The sequence below is a fragment of the Cyanistes caeruleus genome, chromosome 6 (assembly GCF_971803275.1).
Source record: "Cyanistes caeruleus chromosome 6, bCyaCae1.hap1.1, whole genome shotgun sequence".
Classification (NCBI taxonomy): Eukaryota; Metazoa; Chordata; class Aves; order Passeriformes; family Paridae; genus Cyanistes; species Cyanistes caeruleus.
In genome coordinates, this window is record NC_141706.1 from 48,029,297 (window position 1) to 48,056,702 (window position 27,406).

The 27,406-nt window shown below is 43.7% G+C and overlaps 2 protein-coding genes across 9 annotated transcripts in view; both read left to right on the forward strand.

Annotated features, from left to right (window-relative positions):
* Positions 1-16,926, forward strand: part of LOC147652661 (uncharacterized) — a 124,905-nt gene extending 107,979 nt beyond the window's left edge. The window contains exon 5 of the mRNA XM_086893236.1: positions 16,766-16,926. Within this exon, the coding sequence (XP_086749362.1) occupies positions 16,766-16,926 (161 nt within the window). The remainder of the gene's footprint in view (positions 1-16,765) is intronic.
* Positions 1-27,406, forward strand: part of NRXN3 (neurexin 3) — a 972,437-nt gene that overhangs the window by 604,105 nt on the left and 340,926 nt on the right. For 5 of the 8 annotated variants that reach the window (XM_086893500.1, XM_086893501.1, XM_086893502.1 and 2 more), the window contains exon 1: positions 16,389-17,427. The exons of the other annotated variants lie outside the window; for them this stretch is intronic. In XM_086893500.1, coding sequence (XP_086749626.1) covers positions 17,184-17,427 — 244 coding nt within the window. In that variant the 5' untranslated portion in view covers positions 16,389-17,183. Of the gene's footprint in view, positions 1-16,388; positions 17,428-27,406 lie in introns of those variants that run through there. 8 annotated transcript variants of the gene reach the window in all.

Consider the following 27,406-nt stretch of genomic DNA (forward strand, 5'->3'; position numbering starts at 1 on the left):
CCCAGTTTTCCTCTCCCTGTACCCAAATACAAAAGGAAAAGGCAAATAAAAGAAACAGTACTATAGTAAAACAAAAAAAAAAGAGTTAAAAACTCCTCTTGTTGTACCTGAGGGGCCAGCTCTGAGATTTAGATTTCAGAGGATGGTAGTTTTACTAGTTGAGCTTCTGGATTCTACCTGGAATGGAAAGGGCCACATTTCTTCTTGGGAAAGAGCAGGCTGTGGCAAATGATGAAATAGTAAAATTACTTTTGTGAGACTTCATTTTTCCAGTGCAGAATGTGTCTCTTGATTTGGGTGTTGGAAGGAGGCTGAGAATGGGGTAGGTTGCAGTGAAATCCCATGCATAGGTAGCTTGCAGAGGGTTCCTTTGCAGAGTATCCAAGGTTACCCTTCTGTGATGTCAGGTGTCCTAAATTCGGTGTCTGTCTCTGCTCTTATGGGTTAAATTCAAGCATTCCTGTAGGTTATATGTGTTTTCTGTGTTCTTGTGATGTACTTGTAATGCAATAACTTGAAGAATAAGTTTCCTGTTTAAATGCCATTGCATTTTGGCACGACAAATCTCAGCTAAAAGTGGTGCAGGATACTGTAATGCATTAACACAGTTCTGCTCCTACTGCTGCAAAGTTGCATCATTTTGCAGTATGTTTTGTTGAACAGGCTATAGGATGTGATAATTTCTTTGACCCTTGTGTTTGGCTACAGAGCCAAATGGGATGTTTCTCCTGAGATCGTTCTGGTAAGACCAGAAATGCAGTCAGAGCTTTTTAACCGAGATCATCAAGAAATGAGCCAGACTGAGGAGATAGGAGTGACCTTTGGGACAATGAAGTGACCTCGGTTGGTTGTACTAAAAAAGAAGTAGCTGATTCATTAAGGCCACTAAGCACAGTTCTCTGCAGTTCTTCCTACTTCTCCAGTTTGTAGATTAACCAGTGCTGTCTGCCCTCATCTGCTTCCTCATCACAGCTCCCATGACCACTGACCACCCATCCTTCTCAGCCTGCTATATCTACCAGTCATAGCTAGATGTGCAGCGGTGTGGAAGCTTGAGCTGTTCCCACCCAACCCTTTTTGATGAACTTGTCCCAGCTGCCCTGTCTGTGCCAGGACCAGTGTTTTGCCTCAGCACTGCCTTTTCCATGGTGCTGCTGCAGTTGCTGGGGTCAGAGTTCTTGGGGGTTAGTCACTGTTCATGTCCATGCTGACAAAAAAGAGCCAAAGCAACAAACATGCTCCAAAAGCATTAAAAAAAACAAAGAGGGAGCATGTATGTTCTGTCACAGAAGAGCCTTTTATGTCTGCTCATGCTCTTGTTAGAAAAGTTTTTAACTTTGTATTTACCCATGTAAATAGGTGCCATGTGTTCACCCTTTTTTCTGGCTTCCATGGGCAAAGGTGTACCCTTGCACTATTGGTATATGATGCTCCAGGAGAGCACTGAAAGCTCTGCTGTGGGTCCCTACAGCTGGCTGACCTTTTTTAATTGAAAAGATAAAGAAAAAAGAGCAATCTATTTTAGATGTGGGAGAGAAAAACATTTGGAAAGCTTTTCACTTAACAAGGCTCTTCTGTGACATTTAGGCGCATTTATACAAGTTAAAAAAGAATTTGGCACCTTCCCACCTCACTTATCAGGCTTGGAAGAGAAAAAGCAACCAAAAAGACAGGATTACTTGATATGTTGCTTTGTTTTGTTCACATGGAGTGTTGTGCCTGTTGTTTTTGGCTGAGTACTATTAGAGCCCACAAAGGGCCTTGACACAGGAGTCATATTCAGTCAGGTTCAGGGCTTGTTTTCTAATGAGGAAGGATAATTATCGTGCCAATCTCTGATCACTTTTTACAAGGCACATCTAATCTGAGGGAAGATAGGAGCATCTTTTGTCTCATACAGACTTGAGAGAGGGCTAGCAGGTGTAGCAGAGTAATCACTCTGAAGGATTTGTTCATTATTTCCCAGAAAGAGGGGAAAGTCTTTGTGTCACTGTCACTCCTGTCTTCCCTGCTTTTGAGTTCAACTTGTGCAGTTTGATCATGGTGGCCCCACTTCTCCAAGCACTTTTACTCAAAAACACTCTTGAAAAGCATTTATTACTGGATTTGACAGCCAAGTAGTGTCCCTACCCTTGCCCCTTCCTCTTAGAAAATTGGCAGTGTGTTTTGATGGGAAGCTGATAATGTGCAGTGTGCTCTGAGGCCCCTTCTCCCTTGGCTGTAGAGCTGCATGGCCACGGTTGTATGCTTGCATACATTTATATACATCATAAATAATCTCTATAGGTGTGCATGCTGCCTCTCTGGGTTCATATCATAAGTGTGTCTTTTCTTGGAAAACACTCAGGTGCCCATTCCAGGGGAGTACATAATGAGAATATACCCTGTGAGATGCTTACTTTTATAGAACTCAGTGCACTCATGTTTACAAATTTATGTCTTCTGGTTTTATGGCAACTCTAAGACTACAGGGCCAACTGTAACTTTGAGAACTGTCTTGAGAATTCTTTGGTGTCTTAGTTAACTTCTTAGTTATAAAAGAAATTCATGGAATTCCTGGTTTTGCATGCTTCTTCATAACACAGGTTATCTCCCTGATCTTGTTTACCAGTTGGTCCCACAGTCACACCAGAGGGCTAGCCACTACTTTGGGAATAAATGGCTCTGGACAACGCTATATAAATTGATTTTGCCTCAGGGAAAGAGGCAAACAGAACTAGGTTGTGAAATATCACAATTTTAGTGAATTGAACCTTTTAGGACAAGGTTTTTGGATTCTTAAGCAACTTGGTCAGATACAGAAGCTTGGAAACAGCTCCAGCAAAGTGTTTAAAATGTAATTTCAATAATTTTGGTCAATTAATTTATTTTGTCTTTCACTTTGTAGTCAGTTCTTTCATAACATCTCAGTGGTTTTTGTTTCCAGCATGACATGGGTTTCTGCAGTGGGGAATCACTTTTAATGTGAAGACAACTGGAGGGAGAGTTGTGCTTCAGGTGCTGGGGAAGTGGGTTTTGCATGTTACCTGGATTACTCCAAGAGCAGTAATGGAAAAGTTGTTCAAGGATTCACTTGCTGGCTTTAGCTATGAGCATTGCCAACTCATTGCAGCAGAAAGAGAGTACAGATCTCACAAACTTGCCATTTTATACCTGCAGCCTATGTTGTTTTACAGGTGGTTCAAGATCTCTTTCTTGTATACTCTTAGGTCAAGACCTAAGTATATCTTGATCCCATAGGAATCTGAAGGCAGGAACTGAAAAGGCAGGTTTTTTTGGATTGTAGCAAGGTCCAGCAGTGTGGAAGAGAAACAACCTGACCTTTTTTGATTCATTCACACCATTCCCTGCAGCATAAATTTCTCTAAACACAGGATGAAACAGTAAAATTGCACTATTGGCTCTAAGGGGAAAAAACTGTGAGTAAATCTGAATGATCCAAATCCCTGTGTCCAGCTGCTGAAACAACTGTTAAAACAGGTGTGTCTAATTTTAGCTTTTCAAACAGCTGGGCAAAGTGTTGGCTGTGTTTCAGTACCTTTTGCTTAAAGAGAAGGCAGGTGGCATTCTCTGAACAAGCCGTTATTGAATTAAAGAGACCTATTAATATTAGTGAGTCAACTTAATTCTCTCAACCTGCTAACAAGAGCAGTTTGGAAGGGGTTAGAGAAGAATGAAAGGGTACCTTGAATAAGCCAAAAGGGAAAGGGATTGCAGTGTGTGTGTTCTAGCAACAGCAGTTTAATCAGTTTAGGAGCATCTGTGCTACCCATCACTTTGCAGGCTGTTTGAATTTCTTTTGCCTGGGTGACCTGAGGCATGTATGTGCTAGCTGTATTTCTTGAATGGAAACATACCCCACTGAAGTAAAGATTACATGTGAACATGAATAGATTGGCATGTGTTCATGAGAGAATGTTAAAAAGCCAACAACAACCCTGCTCTGAGTAATCTGGGATTTTTGTTGCAAAATCAAGCATTCAGAATTGAGGGAAGCTGGAAATCCATTTTCCCCTTTCTGCATTTCTTTCAGTCTTTTAATCAGGTAAGGATCAGGATCATGTTCTTGTAGATTCCCTATTTGTTTGTGAGCCAGAAAGAATCAATAAGTGAAACATATTTGTATAGATTGAAAATTCTGTAGTTTGTGAAACCTCTGTTTTGGTTGTTATAATTTTTTTCTGTTGAATAATAAAGACAAAATCGGGGGTTTGTAATTAAAGAATCCAATGCTTGACTTGTTTCCCTAGCTCAGCAGCGGGGTTCCAGACTGATACATTCTTCCTAAGCAGCAGTGAGTATGTTACAGACATGAGGGCAGAAATAATGGATTGTTATCAGTGTATACATTTATACTGGTTTCTTTATGTCCCTGGGAGGAGCAGCTGTGAAAGCTGGTCACTGTATGTAGTGGACTGTGAATCCCTCTCAGAAAAAAAACTCGTTGGAAAGAAGGAGGGGGAAGAGAGAAGATATTTTAAGAATGAGGCATTTTGTCATGTTCTTTAGCAGCATCTGATTGTGCCAAGGAGGGTATAGCTCCTCCAGATGTCAGCTATTTAGAGAGACACACACCAGAAGTTCTGTGGACAACAAATGATTGAATCCCACACAGGATGCTCTTCTTGGCAAGAGAAGAAATGGGAGTGAGTGGGTGAGCCTGTGTGTGTTACTGTGCAGGATGGGATGGGCAATTACAAATATGGGAGATAAGGAGAAAAATGAAGATGGATGGAGGTAAAAATACCTGCTAAATGCCAGCTCTCCCACTTGGATGGAGTAGGATTTTTGCCTGGTTGTCTCAGTGCTTTGTCTTGTGTGATTTTAACCCTATTTTACCATGATTTATGTAACCTAAGTTGTGATAAGCTCTGTATAAACATCTGGATATGTATTATTTTCAGCCTGCAACTAGCAACCTGAGAAAACCCAATAACGAGAGTGATTTGCTGCAATACAGCTTGCTGAGGAAAAAAAACCCAAAAACAAACCAAGCACAAATTATTAGATCATCCTTTGTTGAAAGCAGAAGTTTTTCACAGCTTTATTCCTTTATATGAAAATTTTGTTAAAAGTATTTTAAAGCTCAGCAGTCTTTCTAGGGATGGGTCAAAGGGTTTCAAAGAACCCAGAGATAATTAGACAGCTTGGGGCTTCCCTCAGAGGCTACCCATTTCCCTGACAGAAGCTGTATAGACAGAAACATGCTGTTCTACTGGTTTTGAAATTTATGTTTGTGTAATATTTTCTTCTTTCCTCAAACTTCATTAGATAATTGATTTCTCTTTCCTGTGTATTCTTCATTCAGTGTTTGGCTCTGATACAGAATCAGTGTTTGCAGTGGGGAAAATAGCATCCTACCTTTGGGGTCTAGCTGGTCTAGGTCCTGTTGCAAGTGCTAGATGAAATCTCCCATTTCTAGAATAATGCTTGATCAAAGGGAATATAATTTCTCACCTTTGAAGAATTCCTTCTGGATCATTCCATTCTGTAAAAGTGTGGAAATATAGTGTTATTTCAGTCTGTTCTTCTGGGGAAGTCATGCTTCCACAATCACTCTGTTTGGCCATCACGCTGCCTGGCCAGCAGCCACCACATTTGACAGGAGCATTAAAGCCCCAGAGACACTGAATTCCTCCAAAACCTGTTCCTCATCGCTGCTGAGGTGTAAGGGCTGGCCCACCAGCTGGTAGGCTTGTAACTCTGAACTTGCATCAACACAGACCGCCTCTTTCTTGTCCAAAGCAAGACATGAGAAGGAAAAGAAGTGAAAGGTGTTACAGTGGGGTAAGGAAATAGGACAAAAATCAGAGCAGATCAGAGGAGGGAGTGTGAGAGAATGCAGGGGGAACCAAAGGTCATGTGGTGACATTGTGGTGAATAGGGGAGGGCACACATGGCACAAGAAAGGGGAGTCATAAAGCCTCATTTCCTAATCAGTTATTTCTGTAGTTCTGCTTGTAGAACAAACAATTTTTTCAGGTAGCCAGGAATATCAGATGCCCTTGTTTTATCTGCCTGTTGCTACATTTCTGATGATAACACCTAGTGTAGGGGCTGGTAGTGGGTAAGTAGTGTCTCAGTGCAAGAAAATGTGTTATACAGAGCACCTGTATATCTGCTTATTCTGTTGATCACATACTGCTTTCTGTCTCTTCAGGGGTTTTTTTTGGTAGCTCGGGCTGTCATAAAATAGCTACCTTCAGATTTCTGTGCAGGAGGAGATCAGAATGCAGAGATAAAGACAGCAACAAAATGATTCACAGTTTAGTCATTCTGAAGACCACTCACATTTCTTTCACCCTCACAGTACCCACCATACTTCTGCCAGTACCCTGGACGAGTCAGTGGCAGACTGTGTGTTGCCATCCTGAGTGCTCACTTTAGGTGACTACTATAAAGGCAAAGGTGGGTGAAACGTGGCATCTAACTAAAACCATGCAGACCTAATTATAATTTAAGGGGTTACTTAAGGGATATATTGGTCCAGGGTGCAGATGGCTTTTGTACAATCAATTCAAAGTTCAGATGGAAGAAATAAAGAAGTGTGGTTCTTCAAGTGAGTTCCCTCTACAGGTTGTGCCAGGCATTTTGCTATTTTCCCTTTTTTGTTGTTTCTTCTGGAGCTGTCCTGGGCTGATGGTGTGGGGAAGAGATAAAGAGGCTAGAGGGGAGAAAGCAAAACAGAAACGTGTGTGCACGTGTGCATGAACATGTGTTTGTATGCATCTAAATATCTGCATATCTGCATTCCTGTTTTTAATATTTCCCTTGGCACTTTACAATGAGTAGCTTTACACTTACAATGGCACACACAGTGAGTAGGATTTTTTGTTGGTTCTATCCAATAGACAGTACATCCATGTTGGTAGCAGTTCATGCCTTAACTGTTGTATACAGCCTATTGTGGAGGGAGTTTGCTACTCCTTCCCTTTGTTTCCATGTCCAAATTTTCATGGCTGCCTGGTGTTTAAAGCCCTTCTGCTCCTGATGACTGTACTTGGTCTGGTGGTGTTTGCAGCTCCAGTGGGATTTTGTTGCTGTAGGGTGCTTTCCCTCCCACTCTGCTCAAAGACTAAAGTGCTGGGCAAAGGGAAGCGTTCAGTTTGAGGAAGTTGGCTTTTTGCATCCATGTGAATACTACGAACACTCTTTGAATTACATGTGAGTTGGAGGATATGACAAGTCAAGGAAACTGCTGGTGCCTCAGGAGACCTGCAGTTCTGGGGGAGCTTGTGTAGGTGGGGTTTGAGACCCTGGGGAATGACAGGAGAGGGAGGTACTTCACGAGGAGAGAGATGTTTTTAAAGCAGTTCATGCTCCTTATTCTCGTTATTGTGCTTTTGTTGAACTTCTTTGCTAGAGACCAAGTACCCCAAGTAAGGTCCCTGATCAGTTGCTTCAAATGGAGCTGGAGTGTATTTTGCTTCCATCTGTTTGATTTGTTTGTGTGGGTGCATTGCATGCCTTGAAGCCAGGGCCTGTCCTTGGTAGAACTACATATATCAGCAGAGAGCAGGTATGATGCTGTATAACTACTCATCTCAGCATAATACTGCAGTGACCTAAGCTGCACTTTCTGGAAGATGCAAAACCTTTTAAAAATCTCAGTGCAAAAGGCCTAAGAGACAGTGGAGCAGGGTTTAGTGGTATTTTTCATGTTACAGAATATATAACTGGGAGTAACTACCAGGGTACTATTATGAGCTCTCCTTCAGTGCAAGAGGGGCAAACACCTTACAAGAAATGTAAAGAGGAGTATCATCAATAAGACACGTGAAATAATTGTTCTTACGTATGCAGTGCTCATAAGACTTTACCTGATGGATTGCATCCAGTCTGGGACATTGCACTTCAAGAAAATTGTAGATACTTTGAAAACGTCTCTAGGAAGCCGGCAGTAATGAGCAGAGTCTAAATCCCATAGATTTCTAAGGAACCATGGAGCAAATGTCCTTGTCTAGGGAGGAGGGACATAGCAGAAGTCTTCAAATAAGTACATACTGTCTGTAAAGAGGAAGAAAATAATCTTTCTTGTATGATAGAGAAGAAATAATACCTGAATATTGTGACTGAAAATGTGTGTGTATATGTATGTTGGGGAATTACAGATTGCTAGGAAGGGAATGTGTAGAACATAAGTAAATCAGACCAGTTTTAAACTTTAAACCAAAAGTTTACTGAGCTCATTGAGTAGCAGAACACTTTATGTTAATGGCTAATTCTCAAATATTATCATTAATTATTGCTTTATGTACAAAACTACAGAACTGTTATTCTTTAACATTTATGTCCTAAATTAACTGTGACTACAGTGCCACAGAGCTGATTCTCTACACTTAGTACTGACAGCTACAGTCCTTGGTGGTTTTAGCTGCAGAAGAAGTGAGAAGTAGAGAAGGATGAGAGAAGTTGGAAGTGATGCTGGCTTGTCATCTTCCATACCCAATTACCCTTTACATACTTAGTTCTTTAAAGCTATTTTGATGTCCCAAAAATGGGATCTTCATCTGCCAACAGTGCTGCTTCTCTTGTTCTTTTTTCCCCAGACATGCTTCTTGTGTTAGCAGGATGCCTGTCTGTTTCCGTCCCTCATGCTTATCTTGTCCTTTGTTGCAACTTTTTGTTGCCTGGATGCCTCCTATGAGCAAATAACTATGTCTTGTTTGCTTGTTTGGTGGTCATGACGCTCACATACTTAGTAAGATGCTTATACCATTTGAGTGTTGCAATATATTATATACTGCTGTTAGTTACAATATTTTAGTATGTTTATATCTGGGCAGAAGGAAAGCTAAGATTAATTATATCCTGCTTAATGCATTTGTAATTGGTGTCACAGGTGACTTCTTTGACTATGGCAGATTTGTGAGAAGGAGGGAAAAAAGAAAACCAACAACCCTTGATAAAGTTGAACACTGGTATATATTGATTCCAGAGAATTGATTCTTCATCATTACACTCTGGACATCACCAAGAGTGTTGTAGGCGAAGTTTATACTGGTGGAGACTGGGACAATTGAGCCTCCTAAGGGTGCCTTATGTCTGTCTAGTCTATTATGAGCCTAGTTACTTGGAGGAAAAAAGTTCATTTCTTCTGGGATTGAGAGCAACTGGACTATACTATGTAGCACCCTGTGCAGGCCATGTAGCACAGGCACCACAAGTGAAAACAGCTGTCCCTTTGGGCACAGAGAAGGCCATCTAACAGCTTATTGTTTGTTATACCTTAGCCAGTAAGTAATTCAACACAGACCATGCAGAATGGGCTCTTTCAGGGTTAAAAGCAGAAGAGTTCTTCCCCACAGAGTCTTCTTTTGTCCTTCAAATTTTTAGCTTTGGCTGCTCTGACCTTCTTTTTCTTTTCATCTCCTGCACACTGACAAGGTATACATCTTAGGAAATTACACCTACCAGCAGCTCCCATGCAAGGAGGCTCGGCCGCTGGAATCAGTTCACTCTTTGTCGGCTGGTGAGACACTCATGTCATTGAAAGGTTTCCCCCCTATATCTTTCTTTGCTTTTAATTCTTTTATTTTGGTGCCTGGATGACCACAGCAAACACCAGTCACCTGGCAGTTATTGCTGTGAGTTGAACAGGAGATTACAAGCAAAAGCCAGGCAAAGATGATAGATGGAAGAGAGAAGAGAAGCAGAGGGGAGCCTGTGCACAGTGCGTATTAGAGAACTCGCTTTTCATTAGTACAGAAGTCGGTTTAAAGGAGCAAAAGCAACAGTTTTTCCAGCTTTTCCTTTCTGTGTCAGACAAGATTTCTTTGAGTGCAAAAGGGAAAATAAGTCTTCTTTCTGCTTTCATGGGTAAAATTAAAATAGTTCCCTATTTATCTCAGCAGGGATTTTAGCTCCATCTATTCTCTGTGTCTTTCTACTTCAGCCTTTCAGGTGCTATTTAAATTTTAGAACTCAGAACTCTTAAAAATAATTTCCCAGCTGTTCCACACTTAGAATTCGTGACATAGATGTTACTTCTGCAGTGCTAATATTTGCCTTAGTTTGTAAGGCACTGGGCTTGCAGATCTTCCAGATCTAAATCTAAATCTGCAGAATAGATACAGACAAAATCTATTACAGTAGGCAACACATCTGTGAGCTGCTGGTTCATTGAACCTCTTGCTGCTGTGAGAGTCACTGAAGGCAAGGGATCACAGCAGTGTGTTATCCCAGGCAGGGCTCACACCTAGGCTGGAAACAGGCTGTTCCCCTTCACCTTAGACTTGCCAACACTGATTCCAAACATAAGGAGAAGAAGGTACACATATCTTTTTGTTTCCATAAACATAGTAGCTACATGCATCCATAGTATCAGTTGCTAGGAGTTAGGCTGGAGATGAATTTTGCTCAACATAAAATCAGTCTATTTGTGGATCTGTAAGAGGAAGCTGTTGTGAATGATGGAAATCAGTTCTACAGGTCACTACCTTTTTATACTGGTGTACTTAGTGAAACATAGGTAGTAGAAGTGTGAATTATGTGAATGAAACATCAGAAAATTAAATTGTTGGACTCTTTTTCTTTGTTAGTGATTCAATAATTATCTAAGGTCAAGCAGCGAGCAACTCCGATTTTTTCAAACTAGGCCAGTGTTTTAGTTTCCCTTAATCTTTCTGAGCCTGAACAAACCTTTGATAAACAAAGTCACATTGCCAAAAGTGATACAGGAAGTCCAAGCAGGTTCTTTCTCTGCCTGACAAGCTTTGAGCAGCTGCCATTGTGCCCAGCTTCTACTGAGAGTAAAAGAGATAGATGCAGTTCCAACCTTCCTGGAGGAAAAAAGCTCTGCAGCCACAGAAGATCAGTTTTCTCTTGTGAGATGAGAGTCTGCCTGTCAGCACATGGCTGAAGGGTGGACTAGAGCCTGCTTAGCCCACCCTGATAAAGTACCCTGGAGGCAGGGACTAAAGTTTCGGTGAGACAGTAGGGGAGACGGCTGGTACTTGAATAACAGAACCTCCTTATGATGATTGAAATAAACTAAACTTGGGCATCCTTCATTTATATCCATTCATAATTCCCATTCACAATTTCTGATCTGATAGAGGTCTGAGATGTGGGAAGGATTTTGTCCTAATTTTTGAGGCAGCTTTAGGAGAGAGAATGCTTGCTGGTGTCTTGTGCAGGTGGTCAGGGGTGTCTCTGCAGCACATTTTGTGAGGGAGAATTCCAAGAACTCCCCTTCTCAAGGCTGAAAGCATGGACTAGACACTCCTGTGTCAAGGCACTGTTGCCAGTGCCTTCCATTCTCTTAGGTTCGGAGACTAGCAGACTTTGGCCAAAAAAAGGTACTGTTTGCTCATAAAGCTGTTCTGACATATGTTGGCTCATGCCTTTCCAGCAAGTCTATAATCTCTCCGGGGAAGGGACTCTCAGTTTGTGTTAGTTTGCATAGTGCTGAGTACAGTGGATCATCCTTTATACATTATCCAGCAAACAGGGGCAATTTTAACATGTTATTGTCAGTCTGCGTTAGCAAATCCTGACATTGCCTCTTTCCCAATTATAGTTGATTAATGCATATCAAAAAGAGATATGTTGCTGTGTTTGTGTGCCCATGCACTTGTTCTTCCTTGTTTCCACCAACATAGAACTCTAGGTGTGTCAGAAAGTCTGAACTTTACAAGACTTTTGGCCCTTAAATTGGATGTTTGATAGAACTGAATTTATGTCTCAGTGGTCACCGTTGCTTTTGGCTAACTTACTGCTAGTCCAGACTAACTGGTTGTAATCAACTTGCATTTTTCTTCTCACAAATGAACACCAAGGGTCAGATTTCCCTTCACTTATGTCAATCTACTGGCTCCGTTGAGTTTATTTACCCTGACATAAAGGAGAACAAAACTAGGCTCTAAAGCTTCTATATTAGTTGCTTTTGGCAATCTGTGGTCCCTTGGAGCTGAGCAGAAAAGAGAATACCTGCTCTGTGTTACTGGTAACATGTAAGGCATATGCCTCAACTTTTGTGGTAACTGGACTTACTGGTTGTTAAAGGAAAGCACAGAAGACCTGAGAAAAGGCTGCTTTCTTTTTTTTCTCCAGATACAAAATAAAACTGAGAACTGCAGAGACGGCAGCAACTCGGTTATACACAAAAAAAATACCGCACACAAGAAAAGGTACTGCATAACAGCAGCTGTGTGCGTAGTTTTCAGCCCTGTCCTGGAGCAACCCTCCCTTTTCGCTCTGGATGAGCAAACACTGATAATTCTTTGGTGCTGCTGGGTCCTGTCTCTTGAGGCTGCCTGCAGAGAGACAGTGATGACAAGGACAGTGGGGCACCAGGGACTAGTCTCAGAGCAGTTAATTCTGCCAGCAGTGCTGAGGAACTTACCAGATTTTTGGTCACTGCTGTTGTCAGCAGAATTTGAAATAACTTGCTAAAGACAAAGGTGTCTATTTGCTGGTCCTAAGCTCTCTACAGCATGCAATTCCCTCTGGTTTGTTTTATTTAAAACTGTATTTTAACATCGTAAGTATGACATGTTTTCACCCTTCTTGATTTTGGAAAAGTACATTAAAAAAATAATGGAACTGTTTTGAGCCTTGATAGAAGCAGTTCAGTCTGGGAAAAACTTCTGGGTGACAGGCTGTTCTAGCTGACCTTATTCTCTTAAACTTATTATATAGCAAAGCACTGACTAACTCTGTACCTTGTTAGCTTCTGCTGGGGGGAGGCAAAGCTGTCCTTTCTCTGGCAGACACCCTATATTGATAAATGCTAATTGAGTTTCCCCATTAGATCCAGTTTAAAAGATATGTGATTTTATAGCATCACTGATGTTTCAATTCTGAGTGCAGCAAAGTAATTAACAGCTAAGATTTAATAGGAAGCATAGAGAAAGTTGTACTTGCTCTTTTAAATAAGGTGGACTACAAACTCTTCCTGGGCCTGAAGATGACTGTGTCTCTTTCTGGGATTCTAAAACTCAGGAACAATTGCTTTATTATTTCTCATTTCTGCAGATTATAGTGGCCCTCTTCTCTTTTAGTAAAAGAAACAGCTATGTAGGAAGTAAGACTTTTCTCATACCTGTACGGAACAACATATCATGGAAACCATTATCTTTTAAGGGATCCATCTTGGCTCTGAAGACATAAGAGCATTTAGGAAGACTCTATGTTTACCTAGATTAAATAAACTAATGTGACTACAACAAAGCCAGCCTCTACTGAAGTAAATCTAGTGGGAATAATGTTGAAACGTCACTTCTGACTATAAACTTCCCCTTGCCTCCCAAGAGGAAAACTGCAATTGAAATCTGCCCTCTTCCTGCAGTGGTGCTGCTAAATAAATGAGTCACCTGTGAACGACAGGGCAGTAAATACATCCACTGACATCTCATAAAGCAAGGCAGAGTGAAGTTCCAGTACTTTACGGTGTCACCAGAATCCTATGATGTATTTATAGCTAGCTTCACAGGTTTTTCCTTTTTTCATTATTTATTTTTATGGTGTGCTCCTAGAGTTTGGTTTTCTTGGCCCTTCTCATTTTTGCCTAAGGCAGTTTACCCACTGGTTTCCAGCAATGGAAGGTTGATAGGCAGAATGTAGAGCAAATCCCCATCAGAGGGGCAATACACAGCCACTCTATTTCTCCTACTCATGAACCATCCAGGCATTTTCTGTCTCTGGCCAGGGCAGTCTGAAATGATGCTCACCTTTGTATGTCCTACCAGCACCTGAGCTGGTACCTCTGCATGTGGGGAAGGATTGGTGGCAGATTAAATGAGGAAAAGGATCAGTGATTTGATTTGGATCTGGGTAATTTATTGTCTGTTTAAGGCTCTGCCTCCCACAGCAACCCAAGAATTAGGTGGCCAGCATGAACAGAGGATTGAGTATGGAGAAAAGGATGTGACCTGTCAGACTGTTAAAGGGGAATTAAAAGCTGAGGGATGCTACCACAGTTTAGTCAAAGAAACAACTTCTGGTTTTTTCTCTTTTAGTAACAGGGCAGATAATTGCAGGACAGAGGTAAGGATTGTATCCATGCAGTTTCCCTGCTCTTATCTCTAGAATTGCACTTTCTAAAACATATATATTTTCCATACTAAGTAATGAATTTTCATTTTTTTCACTTCCTTCTAGAAAAGCAGCATTAGGTCCTCAATATTTAAACCTGTAGCACCCATATCCCTTTTTTAATGTGTGATACATTCTGTCCTTTTTGTAATGCTGTAGCCAGAGAAAACAAAGTGAAATGATGGAAGGCAGGTATTTTTTGCATTGCTTATAATTATCTGGGTCTGAAACTCATTCAGATTTTCTTTATTTTACAAATCAGCTACTCAGTGATGTGTATTTAATACATGTCCTTCCCCCCTTCCTCTAAATCAGGCTCCCTACAGCTTAACTACACAATAAATTTTTCAGAGTACCTTGTCTGTGGACTGTGTGAAAATTAGGACTTCTGTGACAAGGGATTCAAGGGTGCTGACTCATGGGTCAGCAGCGTTTCAAGGCTATATTCCCCCCTTCCCCCAGGTAGTTAGGAGCAGGGAGCTTCTTCCCTGCAAAGACAGCATCCTTCTGGGAATCCCAGCACACATATGGCAGCAACTTCAGTTTCCTCAACAAAAGTCAGGGACAGGAAAAGTTGTTTTGCACAGATAAAACTGTTCTGTGCCCTCTGTATGGCACTGCAAACTTGCTGTCCAGGAGGCATTTGCACTGCAGGTCACTCAGTCCTGTCTCCACCTGTGTGCCCCATTGGCAGGAAAGCTGACATTCACGCTTTAAGGCTAGGAAATGACCACCAAATCAGTCAGTTAGTTTACAGTAATGGTACATTCTGCTTGGGATGGGGAATCTCAGTGTCTGCCCAGTTCCCATATCTATCAGTCAGTCACTGGCTCAACATGACTGAGCCTCTGTTTCCTTATCTACAGAATGACAAAGTAATACCTAAAGCTGTTGAAAGACTTCATTAATAAAATATTTTAAAGCACTCTGAGATTCTTAGGTGGCAGATGTTAGATAAAGGTGAAGATAATATTCTTGCCTTTCACAATCACTGATTAAACCCAGCAAAACAGCAAAGCATTTCTGGCTGCTTTAGCCCCTGATTTAGATCACTTATACTGTAAGTTACTAGAAAATAAATTACAAGCATATCAGGCTCAACTGAAAATATAAGGTGTGCAGCTCAGGCTGATCATTACAAGTTCCTGACATGCTGTACCAAATTGAGATGCAATGAAAACACTGCAGCTCGGCGTTAGGGAAATGCCCGAGTTTCAGCGGGTTTCAGAGGCGCATGCATGCACACCTACAAACACGGCTCTAGAGGGGAAAACAAGAAAACTTACAGTCATAAACAATTTATTGGTTCGTATGAATAAATGAAAGGGAAGGAGGCAGTGCAGTGCAAGGTGAGTCTGGGGACTGTCTGGCTCCTTTTCTGAAGCTACTTATTGACTCCTCGAGTGATCCTGTGTAAGTCACTTCTTCACTGCCGGTGCTTGCCTTCCCCAGTGTGGCTGGGGATTTTTGCCACGCAAATGGATAGGCAGTAAATTACTAGGTAATGCTACTGTATTTGCTTATTCATTTACGGGCTGCAAACTCCGGCTGCTTTCCTCGCTCTCCGAGGAATGAGTGCAGATACACGTGTTTGAACTACGCCCATAGTTGCAGGAGCATTAAAAAACCAAAAAATAAAAAAATCTGTAAGAGCCATAGGGAGTTTTAAAGAGCGCGGTAATTGCTGGTTCTTCCTTTGCTCCCGAGCAGCTGCGGCCGCAGGACGAGCCCTGGGACGGGGCGGCGCGGGGGGACAGCGTTACTTGAGCGCATCCATTCCCGTGCCGCGGCCGAGGGCCCGCCGTGCCGGCTCCCCGGGCCACAGCGGCACGGCAGGAGCTCCGGTCCCGCACAGGAGGAGCTTCTGTCCCGCACGGCAGGAGCTCCGGTCCCGCACGGGAGGAGCTTCTGTCCCGCACGGCAGGAGCTCCGGTCCCGCACGGGAAGAGGTTCTCTCCCGCACGGCAGGAGCTCCGGTCCCGCACGGGAAGAGGTTCTCTCCCGCACGGGAGGAGCTCCGCTCCCGTACTCTGGGCGGGGGCGGTTCGCCAGGGCCCGCTCGGGGCAGGCGGCGGCTGCCGGGCTCCGGCTCCGGGGTTCCGCGAGCCGGGTGTTCCCGGGGGCCGCGGGGCCGGGGGCGCGCGGGCCCGCACGAGCGCATGAATGGCGGGGGCGGGGCCTCAATCCGGCCCCGCCTTCCCCCGGAGCCAGCCGGTCCCGCTGCGCAGCGCCGCGCCGCCCCCATTGGCTCGCCGGCGCCGGGACATTTGCATGCGGCTCGCCCATTGGCGGAGGCGCTGCCCCGGCCGCCCCGGCTGCGCTTCACCTGCGCCGCCGAGTTGGCCGCACTTGGCGCCGGCCGCCCGCAGCCAGCCCCGGCTCCGCTCGCTCCGCGCCCGGACCGCGCCACCCGCCCCGGCTGCTCCAACGCGCCCGCCCGCCCGCCAGCCCGCCCGGGAAGAAGAGCTGGCGATGCGCTCGATGGCTGTGCAGGGTTAATCGGCTTGAGCCCTCGGTCGCCTGGACTCGGTGGAAGAAGGATAATAATCTAGATCGCTGTGTGTGTGTGTGTGCGCGTGTGCGTGTCGTAGCAGTTCTGCATTGCAACACTTGCTAGTGGAAAAGCAAGAGAAATCCCCTGGAATTGGGATAAAATATATATATATATATATATATCAAAAATTTACCTGGGGTCCCTGGCTTATTTCTTCTTTTTCGTTTTTAATAGTCCTTCTCAGCAAAGTGAAAGACAGGGATCGCAGGCAGGGAAAAGTCCTCAAGGACCCCGTGATCCTGGAGGAACCTGAACAGGACCCTCGTGCGGACATGTGCGGCTTTCCTGCGCACTCCTGGAGGTTCGGTACGGCCGCGGGGTTCCTGCCACAGTAGATCCAGCCCTGGGAAACGGCGCGTCTTATTCGTCTCTGTGTGGTTACTAACCTTCCCCCATCCCTCCCCTTCCCTGCTAGCACTCTCTCTCTCGCACACACACTGTCTCTTTTCTTCTTGAGCACACACGCACAGCCCTAGAGCCTCGGAAGCGACTCTCCTTTCTGCTAGCATGGGTCCCCTGGCATCATGAACGTTATTCTCTCTCCCTGGCTGGAATTCAGACTGCCCGTCTGTAGGTGTCTTGTGCCTTGACCATGCACCTGAGAATAGACCCCAGCATTTGCCCGGGACGCCGCCCCGCCTGGACCCTGTGGATGTGCTCCCTCTTTTGGGGATGTATCGTCAGCTCTGTGTGGAGTTCCTCTAACGTGGCTTCTTCTGCCTCCTCTTCCTCGTCTGTTTCTCAGGCTCAGTATGAGCATCACTTCCACGGCAGCAAGCACCACTCTGTGCCTATCTCTATCTACCGCTCCCCTGTCTCCCTCCGAGGAGGACACGGTGGGTTCCCACTCTTGTTTCTTTCTAACCTTTTTGCAGAGCAGCTGGAGCAGCAGAGGGGGAGCAGGGACGATGGCTGTGTCTCCGGGGGAGGGGGGTCCTCCCTGCCCCTCAGATTTCCGCCGTTAGCTCCCCTCCCCGTTAACCCTCCACTCGTCCCCTGCCGCCTCCCGGAGCAGAGCCTGGGGCTGAGGACGCAGCGCTTGGAGAGCCAACTTCCCCGGCCGGTGTGTGCTCCGGAGGGTGGGGGCCGGGGCGGGCTCGGCTCGCTCCGTGTCAGACGGCAGCGCCCAGCGGCTCGGGACGGAGGAAGGGCATCCGCTCCTGTCCCGCTGGGATCCTGCGGCGGGGAGCCACCAACTCCTGGCTGGCAGCGGCTGACAGGGTCATTGCAGCAGCGCATCTTCCCCGCCGGGCAGCCTCGCTCCCCGCTCGCCCAGCTGCGGGAGGGCCAGCCGGGGGCTCGGGGAGTTGCCGCCGCCCTCCTCCCCTGCCTGCGCGCTCGCGGCGCTCCCGGGTGAGGATAGAAAGGGGCGTACAAAGGAAAAGGCGAGATCTCATTCCTGCTTCTGGCTTCCTGCTTGGTACCTGGTAGCGTCTTCCTGGGGAACCCTGGGGCAGGAAATAATAGAGAGTAGGTTTTCACTCCGGCAGCAATTGAGAAGGGGAACAGGATGTCTGAGAGATGCCAAGAGAGTGTGAGAGGGCCAACATCGTGCCCCTGAAGTACTGAGCAATGCTCAGCAGCTGGACCTACACAGCCTCTTATCCAGCTGTCTCAAGTCTCCCCACCCTGGCAGGAGTTGGCCTAGGCCCCCCATCTGACATTGGGGCTCTCTCTCATCTCCACCTTCTTCTATCCTTCTCCCTTAGCTTCTGTTTTCAGTCATATCAGCTGGGAGAGGCAGGCAGGCCAAGGCCAGGCCCTTTGCCTCCAGGGCTGCAGGTCAGGGTCAGGTCTGGCCTCTCATCAGGGAGTATTCACCTAGAGATTCACATTTGTGCAGGGCCAGAAGAAGAAGAACCAGTAGCAGGCACAAGGTATAGGAACACTTTGAAGAAGAGGGAAGGGAAGGAAGGGCCCTGGCACAGTTGGTTGAAATGCCGCATGACATGGCTGCAGCACGGACTATGAGGATGTACTGGCAGGACTGTGTCAGGGTTACGTGGATATTAAAACCTGGAGCACTTTGCTAAGTGCTCAGATGACCAGCAGAGCAGTCTGAATGGTTCAAATGGCACAGCGATGAATGGACCTCCAATGAAATCCCTAGGGATATTGGCAGAGTTGTAGAAGCTCGGTATTGCAGGTCTGAGCCGAGGCATGTTGGAGATGGAAAGGGCTCAGGAGCACAGCCAGGAGGCAGATGCTGCAGGTCACAGCTGAGCACCAGTGGGGCAAGGCTGTGCTAGCAGGAGGTGCTGTGGCAGAGCTGCTGGAGGGCACTGGAAGAGGGTGGCAGGGAGCTCTGCAAGGTATGTCGTCGATGCTCTGGCAGTGCGGGAGGGGGAGCCCAGGGCACTGCAGAATAGCACTGTGCTGCAGAGGCGAGGACTCGGGACTGAAGTGGCAGTGGGTGCAGTAGGTTGAGGAGGAGGTGTTCAGCCATTTCTGCAGACACAAGTGGCACTATCCTTTCAGCCTATCAAACTCCTACTTCTGCTGCAAAGTTCACATCCATCCTAAAATGCAAGAGAAACATTTGGGTCCCACATGGGAAGGGAACCAATGCCATGCCAGACATCAAGACCATCTGTTAAGCACCACCCATGTGAAACTCAGTTATGGGTTATTAATCACTAGCAGCAGGAGCCCTGTTATTTGCAGCAATGCTTGAGGACCATGTGAGAGAGTCCCTGTTGTGCTAAAGCAAGAAATATGAGGGATCAGCCAGTCACTGCCCCAAAGGGTTTTCAACACCCCAGCTTCTGTAGCTTAGTTCTGCTGTGATGAGAGGGGTTAGCAAAGTCTGGCTTGTAGGTCACTTGTGAGGAAAGGAGAGAAGGATGTCACAAAATGCGATAGTGTTTGGCTCTGCTGTAAAAGTCAAGCAGTAGTCTTTGTGAGAGTCTACAGTGTGTTTCCTGGTCAAGAAATGATAGCTCTTTTCTCCTTGATGGCTTTTCTATCTGCCCTGAAAGTCAAGCAAAGCCTCACATAAGAGGCAGGAGCAAAAGCAGTTATCAACTTCAGTGAGAAACGGGCATTTTTTTGGTGTCCCCATTGCAGAAAGGAATGAAGGGAAATAGAGAGCTCAGGGGGCTCAGGCAAGTACATAAGTCAGTGTGAGTCGTTTGGTTTTTTTGTGGGTTTGGTTTTTTCGTTTTTTTTGTTTTTTCTTTTCTCATCATGCCTTGTTGCAAAAACTGTCATAAAAACCACTTTTGGCCATGCATAAAGAGGTGACTGGGGTGGACAGACAGAGGGAAATTGAGAGAGAGAAAGGAAAACGAGACCACAAAGACAGCTGGTCTTGGAAACATGCATGGTTTATTTTTGTATGTTCTTTCACTGTTGCACAACAGCGGCCCTTGGAACTTGGATCTGTAACAGCATTGAGGAGTCAGATTCTGAGGAGGCTGTGCACTCCTTGTGTTTCCTGGGATTTTGATTATTTTGTTTTCCTAGAGGGAAATAAGAAATTCATTCTGATTGCTGCCCTGCTTGGTGGCTACACTAATACTGGTTTTGGAAGGAATCAGATCAGGCCACCCTGATGTGTTGTCTTCCAGCCCCACAGTGCTGATCTCTGGGACTCAGTCTTGTATTTAAGCATATTTTCGTTTTTTCTCCTACATCCCAGTGGGTTTAAATCTGTTTGAAGAAGCAAATTAATATCTAGCACAGAGGAAAAATAAGTGTCTCATGAGCATTGAACATTTGTTTGGAGTCTATGTCTAGTGCTCCTTTAAAATCAGTGGAAAACCTTCTTGTGGCTTACTTCGAGCAGGACTGGACCCAGATCTGGCAGTCGCTACTGTGCTGGTGTTAGGAGAGTTAATTCTGAAATCACTGAGCTGGTGCTTTACGGTAGTTGGGCTGCAACCTGCAAATACAAAACTTGGCACAGCACATCTTCTCAAGGAGAAAGTCTTTCTAACAGGTTTACCCCCTTGTCAGCAGGGGAGTGAGCCTGGCCAGGCAGGGGACTTCAAGTTAGGACAAATCTTTTTTCCATGTGAGGACCTTCTTAGACTAGCAGAATATTTATCCCTGAATAATAGGAAGGGAAACCCTTAATTCCTTTTTGTTTCACTAGGGACTTGTGAAACAGAGGGAGGAACAAAGTTGGGGTTGTGTTTATTGAAAGTTCACATGTGCTGAATCCTGTTTCCCCTGGGCTATTTAGCGCCATGCTGGGTCAGCTGCTTTTACCAGAGCCTGCAGCAGTGACTTCACAGCCCCTCTTTCCACATCCTCATTGCCTCAGCTGATGAATAATGTGTGCCTCTGGTTGACAGATAAAATGAAGAGATCTGTGTGTGTTTGGTCTTAGTGGTGAATTAATTAATTTGCTTTCTCTTTTTCTCCTCCAGCTGTTTGTTCTCTGGCTGTCCTTAATGGCTGTGGAGCAGGGGTGCGCAGAGGCGATGTGCGATGCCTTGTGCGGATTGTCCCTGCCTGCAGGGACTGCTCTGCAGCTATGGGAGCAATGCTGGGCATGGGATAGTGTCTCTTTATTTTCACTTGGTAGGGCCTTGGCTAGCCCAGGCTGTTGCACTAGTCATAGGAAAAAGTGTAGGTCTGTTGTGAGAACTGATAGGGAGCAATCACCAGATCTTGTAGGTATAACTCTCAAGCCTGAATCAATTCTTAAAAGTCCTGTTATTTATCTGAAGCATTTCCTTCTCTTATATATTTTTTTAAAATCAGCAAATGAGAGTGAATGCTTGGACAAATCAAGAGAGTGTTTCTATAAAACAGGCAGGTATTCTGCAAACCAGTGTCAAGGATTTCCACACACAGCTCTAGCAGTGTACCCTTTGTGTGTATGTCCTTGCTGCTCCTCCAGTTTGACCTATTCCTCATATCAAGATTCTGTGTTCTTGCAATCCTGCCTTTTCTTTATGATAGGAAACAAATTCCCCATCCTTGGCACTGCCCATTCCCCAGTACAAAGCAGGACCTTTCCTGTTCCTCCTTCACTTTGGTAAAGATTGGTAGCTTTACCAAAATGGAAAAAAAATCGCTCTGTACAGAGCAGTCAGCCATCCAGCAAAATAGACTTCACTCAGAGCTGAAATTAAGGTTGCAATTAATTTCTGCAGAGGTGAAAAGTTAGGAGTCTGTCTACTTCTGTGGCTTGCCTTTATTCTCATATCAACAATGAAGCCTAATTTTTGGCAAAGACTAGTGCTGCTGTATGCCTGAATGTTTAAATTCCCTTCCTCAGAGATATTAACAATGATTAATTATTTTTAAAGGAAATCTCCTTAAATTATCTCAAGCTGGCTATCCAGAAATCAAGACATCCAAACACACTCACTTGGAGTTCTAAGTGATCATAGCTGGGTTTTTCCCTCCCTTTGCTGACTCTGTAGCTCTTCTGAGAAAGCACAGGGTCAGTAGTTGAACACAGAAAAAAATCTGGCATGTACAAAGGCTGTTTCCTCAAAATTAGGTTGGTATTTGACTTATCCTTTGCATGCTTTTCTGTGAAACAGTTTCTGATCAGCTGCTTTGACTTCTCATTCTGTGCACAGTATTAACTGTTCCCAGCTTGGAATAGTTTGCATTGATCTACAAAACTGATGTTAAACTCTGTTCACCTGGTACTTGTTCTTAGGAGATCCCAATGATCTTACAAGATCTGGAACATGAGAAACTTACTGTTGAACCCTGCCAGTGTTTTTCCATATAAGTCTCTGTGCTCTTTGAAACTGTGATCAGTCCTATACTGCTGAAGGTATAGTCTCTTAAGATGTGTAAAAAAATCCTTCTCTGAAACCTACTTTGGGCTTGCCCAGTATCTCATGGCACATTTTGCAAAAGGGGAATGCTAGCCCTAGTCGGAATTAGATCAGGGCTTTCTTCCTCCTTGTATTTCCTTTGCAGTTTAGACTGGAGAGGGGTTTCTTTATTGTTTCTGGGTAATGTGAGCCTGACTTTTCAAGCAACTGCCACGTTCTGCTGCAGAGGTGACTACATTTCAAAGACAGATGAAGTAGCCTGCTGTTTGGTTTGTTTAAGCATTGATGTTCTAAAGAATATATGCTTATGTGACATCAGCTATGTTGTCAGAATACTGCAGAATGAGAATATTACCTTTTAAATATTTCTACATTTAAAAATAGGAGATTTTTTTTTCTTAATAATTCTGGCTAGTTTTTCTTGTTGTTTTCTTTTTCTTTCTCTTCTTTTTACCATGGCACAGAAATACATGCTTGAACAGTGCTGTTGAGAGCTCCAAATTCCTTATACATCTCACTAGAGGGAGAAAAATGCACCCAGGTCATGTAATGTGGCAGTATCAACAAGAACAGAATAGTCTCCAGCTGGTGGTAGGGAAGTTCCTTGGTTTGCTATACAGAAGGTAGCCAAATAAAGAGCTGGAGCTTTTAGGTGTGAGGAGTGTAGGTTTTGTCTGGGAAGTACAAAGGATGTCCTTTCTGTTTTTTCCTTTTCCACATGCTATGCTTTAAGACCAGCTCTCTGTGTAGTTGCCCAGGATGCCATGTTTTGGGTTTTTTTGTTGGTTTGGTTTGGTTTTTTTTTGCCCTTGCTGTCCTCATGGTCTTTGATAAGTATGAAAGTTATCAAAAAAAAACAAAACCAAAAGCAGTTTACCAATGGCTCTGATTTGTTGTATGACCTTGACAAGACATTCCTTCCTGACTTGTTTTCCTCACCTGTGAAATGAAAAGAAAGCCATTTTTTTCACCTAGGTGAGGCAAGCAGTTATGGTGCATCTGTGTGCTTTGAGATCCCTGTCAGGGGGCCAAAGAAATTAATCAAACCCTAGTAGTCTTCTTGGGCTTTACATGTCAGAGAACCTTCAAAGAGCAGCCTGCTTGTATCTCTTCTTGAAGGACAAGCAAGACACCTTCAAATTCTGAACGTGGATCCTGGTAGTGCTTTTCCTTGTGGCTTAAATTTCCTTGTGGCTCTAGTGCCAAGTCCCAGCACTGGTGTTTCTGAAGGAGCAGGAGAGCGTTTTGGCAGAGTGCTGCCTGTGCCAAACTCCAGGGAGCTGCTGGAGCCAGGGACCTGTGATTTACCATGGCTCTCTCACCACTCTTGCATATTACTTCTCTTGCATTCTGTGTGTGTGTTGTTTTTGTACATTAAAACAACTACTTATATCCCTGAGTGACTTTTCCCCAAACTATGAATTTAAAGTACTTCCGAAACTGTCTTTTAGAATTTGAATATAATTATATGCTTTGGGTGTAAATTGTGGTTTTTGCTACATAAGAAACTAATGGAAATGATCTGCCTGTTCCTGTAGTTTACAGATTATACGCTTTATATCTGGGGATGTATATTTAGGCTGCTTTTCTGTATGGTGTGTTAAGATGAAAATGAAGTTAGTATGAGCTATAGTGGTTGCGAAGCATGAATAGCGGGGCTGATAAAGGATATTACTAAGCTGATCCAGTGCTAAGGTTTACTTTATCATCTCTTAGTTTTGCATTTTTCATCTTGCATTCTTGATGGTGGAGGGCAGAAGAGGGGGAACTATTTTACAATCTACAGAGGGTCTTGTGTCTGCAGAAGATCAAGGGACAGGGTGAATGAATCAGAAAGATGTAAAAATATTGCTAAAAAACGATCCTTTACTTATTCTGTGAATACCACGTGGTAAAGAATGAGGGAAGACTTTGTTTTCCAGAGGGCTCAGGAGGAGAGTACCATGAGTTTAGTCAGCAGTCCAGGCTTCATTTAATAACTTCAGAGGGAATCAGTTTCTATGCTATCCTTGGAACTTGATTTGGAACTTAGAATAAATTCAGCAAATTAATCAGGTCAAAGTATTGGAAGATTATTTAGATTAGATTAGATTATTATTAATCTAAATTAAGAAGATCAAATTATTGGAAGGGGTGGGGAGGTGAAGTTTGAATTTTTTTTCAAAAAGTTCAATCTTTAACGTCATGCTGAATTACAATAACTGATTTTCTGGACGTGTTTGGTGAACCCTTTGTTTCCTTGCTCATCTGCTGTACCAGTGAGGGTTTTCATGGCTTCCAGTCATGGCTGGATCCTGCAGTTACAGCAGCCTGCTGCTCCTGCTCCAGCTGGTTTGCTTAATAACTCCAGCCAGTGGAGACTTCACAGGGGTGATGTCTAGAAATATTTCTGTCTAGCTAGTTCTGTGTGTTAGCTGTCTCAGCTATCAATGTTTCAGTGCAGAAAAGTCCTCCTTTTCTGATGAAGACTTCACCCATGAGCATGAGGACAAAGCAGCAGAGTATGGAAATTCCCCAAGTAGCTCTAGTTGGGAAGTCAACTACAGGGTAGTTAAGGGACAGAACACGTAATAGCTACAATAGGCCTGAAATTGTTGAAGAAATGCAAGTGTTTCCAAAGAAGAGAATTAAAAAAAAAAAAATAGAAAAAAGAAAAATAGAAGAAAAGAAAGACGATTGATTTTATTTGGTTCTTACATTAGCTGGACTACACGTAGAAAATGGGTTCTGCCAAGGTGTCTACTTGGCTTCTACTCTGGAAAGATTCTAACTGTCTAATTTAACACTTAGGAATTCCTATTTATTGCATTAAAGTCTTCATCTTTTGTAACTTCATTAGTTATGGTGATCATCTAAGACAGTTTCACTCCAAATATTCTTGGAGCTTACAGTTATAAAGGCATGTTTTCTTAATTACAAGCACTGTGGATCTTTTAATATCTGGTGAAATGAAAGTGGAAACAGTAGTTTGAAACCTGGCATTTCTCTTTCATTTATTTTTTCTTGATTTACTTGTCTAATGGTAGCTCATCTCAGCTTTCTTCTCATATTCTGATTATGCTACTGATATTTATGATGTTCTGTGCCTTCACAGGAGACTTTGTCATTCACTAATGTTTACTGAGTGTAGTGTTTAGGAATGCTGGTGGCCTGGGTAGGACCTAGAGTGATCCTCAGTTTATGTGGCCTCCATCTAGTTCTGTGCTTGTGTAACGTCTCTGTAGGATGACCTCTGCTCCCCCAATGTCATCTTTTCTTTGTAGTTTGCTAATGAATGCCAAAGCTATTCTAAGTTTCCCTGATCTCGCTCCCCTGTCCACAGTCCAGCATATTTCTGTCAGTGTAAGTTTGGAAGATACTGATGGCTTTGAATGCCTTTTCACTTTTTATTATCTCACCATGGAGCCTGCTCTCCTTCCTAGCCCCTCATGCATTCAGAGGCAGTTCATTAGAGGCAGGGAAAAGACAAAGAAATTAATTTTCCTTGAGAAATGTATTCAGCACCTTATAGAGACTTGAAGCAGAGAAACAGAGCAGAGAATTCGTACTAATTTCTTTTCAAACTTCTTTTTATTTATTTATTTTTTTTTTAAAATGGAGAATCTGGAGAAAAAAGGTGTCTGTGCCCTACAAACATCCATTTACCTTGTAACATATTTTGTGACACTAGGCACAATGAACATGCTAGGATTGCAGTAGGCTGGGAAAGAATAAGATGATGTGGGTGCCTGTCCTTCAGAGTTGATGTGCATTTGCTTAAAAAGGAAATATACCTTGTAACCAAATATGAAGGTGGCAAATTCTGCTCATATGGCAGGGTGGAAAATTCTACCAGTGGTGTTTATCAAGCTTCTTTCAGTTCAGGTAATTGTTATTCCAGACAGGTTAATTTCTACTTAACAAGCCATGTAGTCGGTTACTTTTCCTGACCCAGTCATTAGGAAGTATACACTGGCAAAATGAGCAGTTGTTCTAACTCATACTTGATAACTGTTTGAAAAATGGTCAAAACCGGAGCCTTTTGTGCATTCCTCGGTGAGAAATTTTGCCACTGATGTCACTGAAGCCATATTCCAGTTGTTAATGAGCAGTGCTGAAGAGGTTTTTCCTCAGCAGCAGCATGGAATAGGACTGAAGACAAGGACCCACGAACATTTTCCCTAGCTCTGCTCCTTGCTTACCTTGATATACTGGATGGTGAATCATACATTGCCAGGTGATTCAGTTTCTCTATGCTGTAGTGCAAAAATAGGATGGTTTTTTAGAATCTTGTTAGTTCCTGACATAACACATATGAAAGGAAAAGTACTTTACTTTGTTTACTTTGTTCTTGTTACTTTTCTTTCCCAATGCTCTGGAAAGGTGTCTTCAAACTTCAGCCAGAATATTTGGTCCTTGGAATTTAAAGAACATCACAGTGGTATGGCTCCTGGTACTGTCTTTGGAAGAAGTCCTGAGAAGGATGGGTGCCTTTTTAGGAAGCCAGTTCTGCAAAGAAATACTGATTCTCATCCTATGAATACATTGTCAGAAACATGGGAAGTGCCTGTGCTGTGTGGTTAGATGCAGTGTTATATTTCAGTCCTTTGTGAGAGCAGTTTCTGCTGCTGGTGATGGATTCATTTACTGCTTCAAGAATCATTGTGGACGTGCATTTCTTTTTGCTGGTTTTAGAAATCTGATGGGATTTTTTAGACCAGTGACCCAAAAGCTGATTGTATACCCCAGCCTCTATTTTCATTGTTCCTGTTGGCTGTCTTCTGCTTCTGTCACAAGCTTGTCTTTACGTTTTCAATCAATTCATTCTACCAAAATTGTGAACAAAATTATTGAGGTGATTTCAGCAATCAAGGGAAAGAAGAAGGGAGGGAGAGAAGAAGATAGAAATTAAGCTGAAGTGTAAATTCATTCCTGTTCTTTTCTTTCTCTTTGATCAGAAGTAAAGGAGGGAAGCATCAGAAGAGCCATTAAAGACCCAAGTAATTCTTAAGAAAAGAGACAGGCAATGTGGAGCTAGAGGAAAAAATACACTAAATAAACAGGACAGGAAGGAGCCATATCAGAGCTC